Here is a 2,879-nt window from a genome sequence, read left to right as displayed (position 1 = left end):
CGTCTTCAACTCTTATCTTCAGTTCTGCAAGGTAGCTAGATTTACTGGGCAGGGATCTTTGGCCTTCCAGGAAATGTTGTCACCAAACTGGAGTCTATGTTTTCTAATTTCCTTTGGTCAGGCCCCTTCCATGAGAGGAAAACCCATTTTATTTCTTGGGATGCGGTCTGTAAGCCAAAATCAGAGGGAGGGTTGGGAATCAAGCGGGTCAAAGAAATGAACATTGTCAGAATTATGAAGCAAATTTGGTGGATTGCCTTTGGGTTAATTGGGTACAACAAAGATACCTCAAGCAAGAGTCTCTTTGGACAGCCAAGGGTCTCAATAACTGCTCTTGGGTCTGGCGTAAAGTCTTGAAGTACAGAGATAAAGCCCTTCCCTTCATCAAAACTATTATTGGGGATGGGTCTGCTACAAAGCTTTGGCTTGATAATTGGCACCCGTTTGGAGTTCTTTTGAGCAAATTTGGTAATAGGATTTGCTATGATGCAGGCTCTTATTCCCTTGCTTCCCGTCATGCTTGTGTCAAGGAGATTATCCATGATGGAGATTGGCACCCTGGTCTCTCTACATCTTTCGATCTCATTGATATTTAGAGGGCCCTTCCAGCCATTGAAAATTTTCATGATGAGGTTTCGGATTTGATAGTGTGGACTGGTAACTCTTCAGGTAATTTCTCTTCCAAATCAGCCTGGAATGCTATCCGCACAAGAGCTGCCTGTATTGACTGGAGCGAAGCTGTTTGGTTTGAAGGGAGTATAAAGTCCCATTCCTTTATAGACTGGAGATGCCTTTCGGATGCCCTCCCCACTAGGGACAACCTCATTCATAGACACATTCTGACTCCTCATCATTGCGTGTTTTGTTGGGCTGGAACTGAAAGTAGGAATCATCTCTTCTTCGGGTGCCCTTTTACTACTGATATTTGGAAACATATTTATGACCTTTGTTTCCATGATGGGGCCACTCCTAGCAATGCCATTGATGCAGCCATTTCGGTTAGATATGTTGCAGGTAGAGCAGGGAAATTGGGGCTAGTCATAAAGCTTGCTTTCTGTGCCACAATCAAGCATATTTGGTCGGAGAGAAATTACAGAATTTTTAGAAACAAAATCAGATCTAAGGACCAGATTGTAGGGGCTATAAAGGGGGATGTTATTGGCAGATTATCTTCCATTGACTTGGTGGGAGACCCTACTACTGCCAACCATCATATTGCTGCCAAATGGGATCTTCAAGTTCGTTGGATTGCAAGAATTCCAATGGCATGCTCTTGGTTTGCTCCAAATCCGAACATGGTTGCTCTCCATTGTGATGGGTCTCTTTCAGATGACAAGGCAGGCTTTGGGGGTCTCATTCGTGATGATAGTGGGGATCCCTTAGCTGCCTTTGCTAGCATAGGGGAAGATCTTTCGGTGCTGTCCATGAAGCTCATGGCTATTTACAGAGGAATTTCCCTCTGCGTTGATAAGGGCTTTTATGATGTCCCTATTAGGTCGGATTTGAAGTTGGCCGTCGATATTTTGAATGGAGTGATTACTGGGCCTTGGCAAATCCTAACTTTGAAAAGTAAGATCCAAATAAAGGCAAGGCTGCTTAGGTCTAAAGAATTCATTCATGTGTGGAGAGAACAGAATCAGCCTGCAGATTTCATGGCCTCCATCCCTATAGACCCTTCTGAAATTCTTTGGGAGCCTGAGTCCTTCCCTCCGGAGCTAGCGATTCTCATAAAGCAAGATAAAGAGTTTGTAACCTATTATAGGATGTAGCCTTGGAGGGGTGTCTTCCTCCTTGTTGTTTGGATAGGGCATGCCCTCTCTTGTCTAGGGTCCTTTTCCCCTCTTTGGGTTCTCAAAGGATGCCTTTTCTGTATTTTTTTTCTTTTCCTTCGTAATATATTTCTTACTTATCAAAAAAAAAAAAGATGTGTGGATGCGATGTTGAGGGTCGTGACCTCCGAATCAATACCAAATCCGCATATGTTCATTTTCAATTCAAGCCAGACCTGGTGGGTTGTTTGGTGTTATTTGGAGGCCTTTCTGTACTTTTTTGGACTTGGGATTTTCTAAAAAGTGTCCTTATCTCTTATTAGACATGTGGATACGATGCTGAGGGTCGTGACCTTCTAATCGATACCTATTTCGCATGTGTTCATTTTTCGGTTTAAACCACACAGGGTGGGTAGTTTGGGGTTATTTGGGGGCATTTCAGTACTTTTTTGGGCTTAGAATTTTCTAAAAAGTGTCCTTATCTCTTACTAGACGTGTGGATGCGATGTTGAGGGTCGTGACCTTCGAATCGATACCTATTTCAACATATGTTTATTTTCGATTTAAATCAGACCAGGTGGGTCCTTTGGGGTTATTTGGGGGCATTTCTGTACTTTTTTGGGTTTGGTATTTTCTTAAATTTATCCTTATCTGTTATTAGACATGTGGATGCGATGTTGAGGGTTCTGGCCTTCGAATCGATACCTATTCTGCATATGTTCATTGTCAATTTAAATCAGACCAGGCGGGACGTTTGGAGTTCTTTGGGGGCCTTTCTAAACTTTTTTGGCCTTGGGATTTCTAAAACGTGTCCTTATCACTTAGTAGACGTGTGGATGCGATGTTGAGGGTCGTGACCTTCTAATCAATACCTATTTCACAAATATTCATTTTCGGTTTAAACAAGACCGGGTTGGTCGTTTGGGGTTATTTGGAGGCATTTGGTACTTTTCTGGGCTTGGGATTTTCTAAAAAGTGTCCTTATCTCTTATTAGAGGTGTGGATGCGATGTTGAGGGTCGTGACCTTCTAATCGATACCTATTTTGCATATGTTCATTTTTCGATTTAAACCAGACCGGGTGGGTCGTTTAGGGTTACTTGGGGGCATT

General features: G+C 42.8%; 1 protein-coding gene across 1 annotated transcript; it reads left to right on the top strand.

Annotated features, from left to right (window-relative positions):
• Window positions 1-402: 402 nt before the first annotated feature.
• LOC122648001 lies at window positions 403-1,769 on the top strand. The gene is made up of 3 exons (XM_043841282.1): window positions 403-406; window positions 493-561; window positions 670-1,769. Exons 1-3 carry the CDS (start codon window positions 403-405, stop codon window positions 1,767-1,769), a joined length of 1,173 nt encoding a protein of 390 aa, XP_043697217.1.
• The last annotated feature ends 1,110 nt before the right edge of the window (window positions 1,770-2,879 follow it).

The sequence above is a fragment of the Telopea speciosissima genome, unplaced genomic scaffold (assembly GCF_018873765.1).
Source record: "Telopea speciosissima isolate NSW1024214 ecotype Mountain lineage unplaced genomic scaffold, Tspe_v1 Tspe_v1.0355, whole genome shotgun sequence".
Classification (NCBI taxonomy): Eukaryota; Viridiplantae; Streptophyta; class Magnoliopsida; order Proteales; family Proteaceae; genus Telopea; species Telopea speciosissima.
This window is presented reverse-complemented; position numbering and strand designations above follow the sequence as displayed.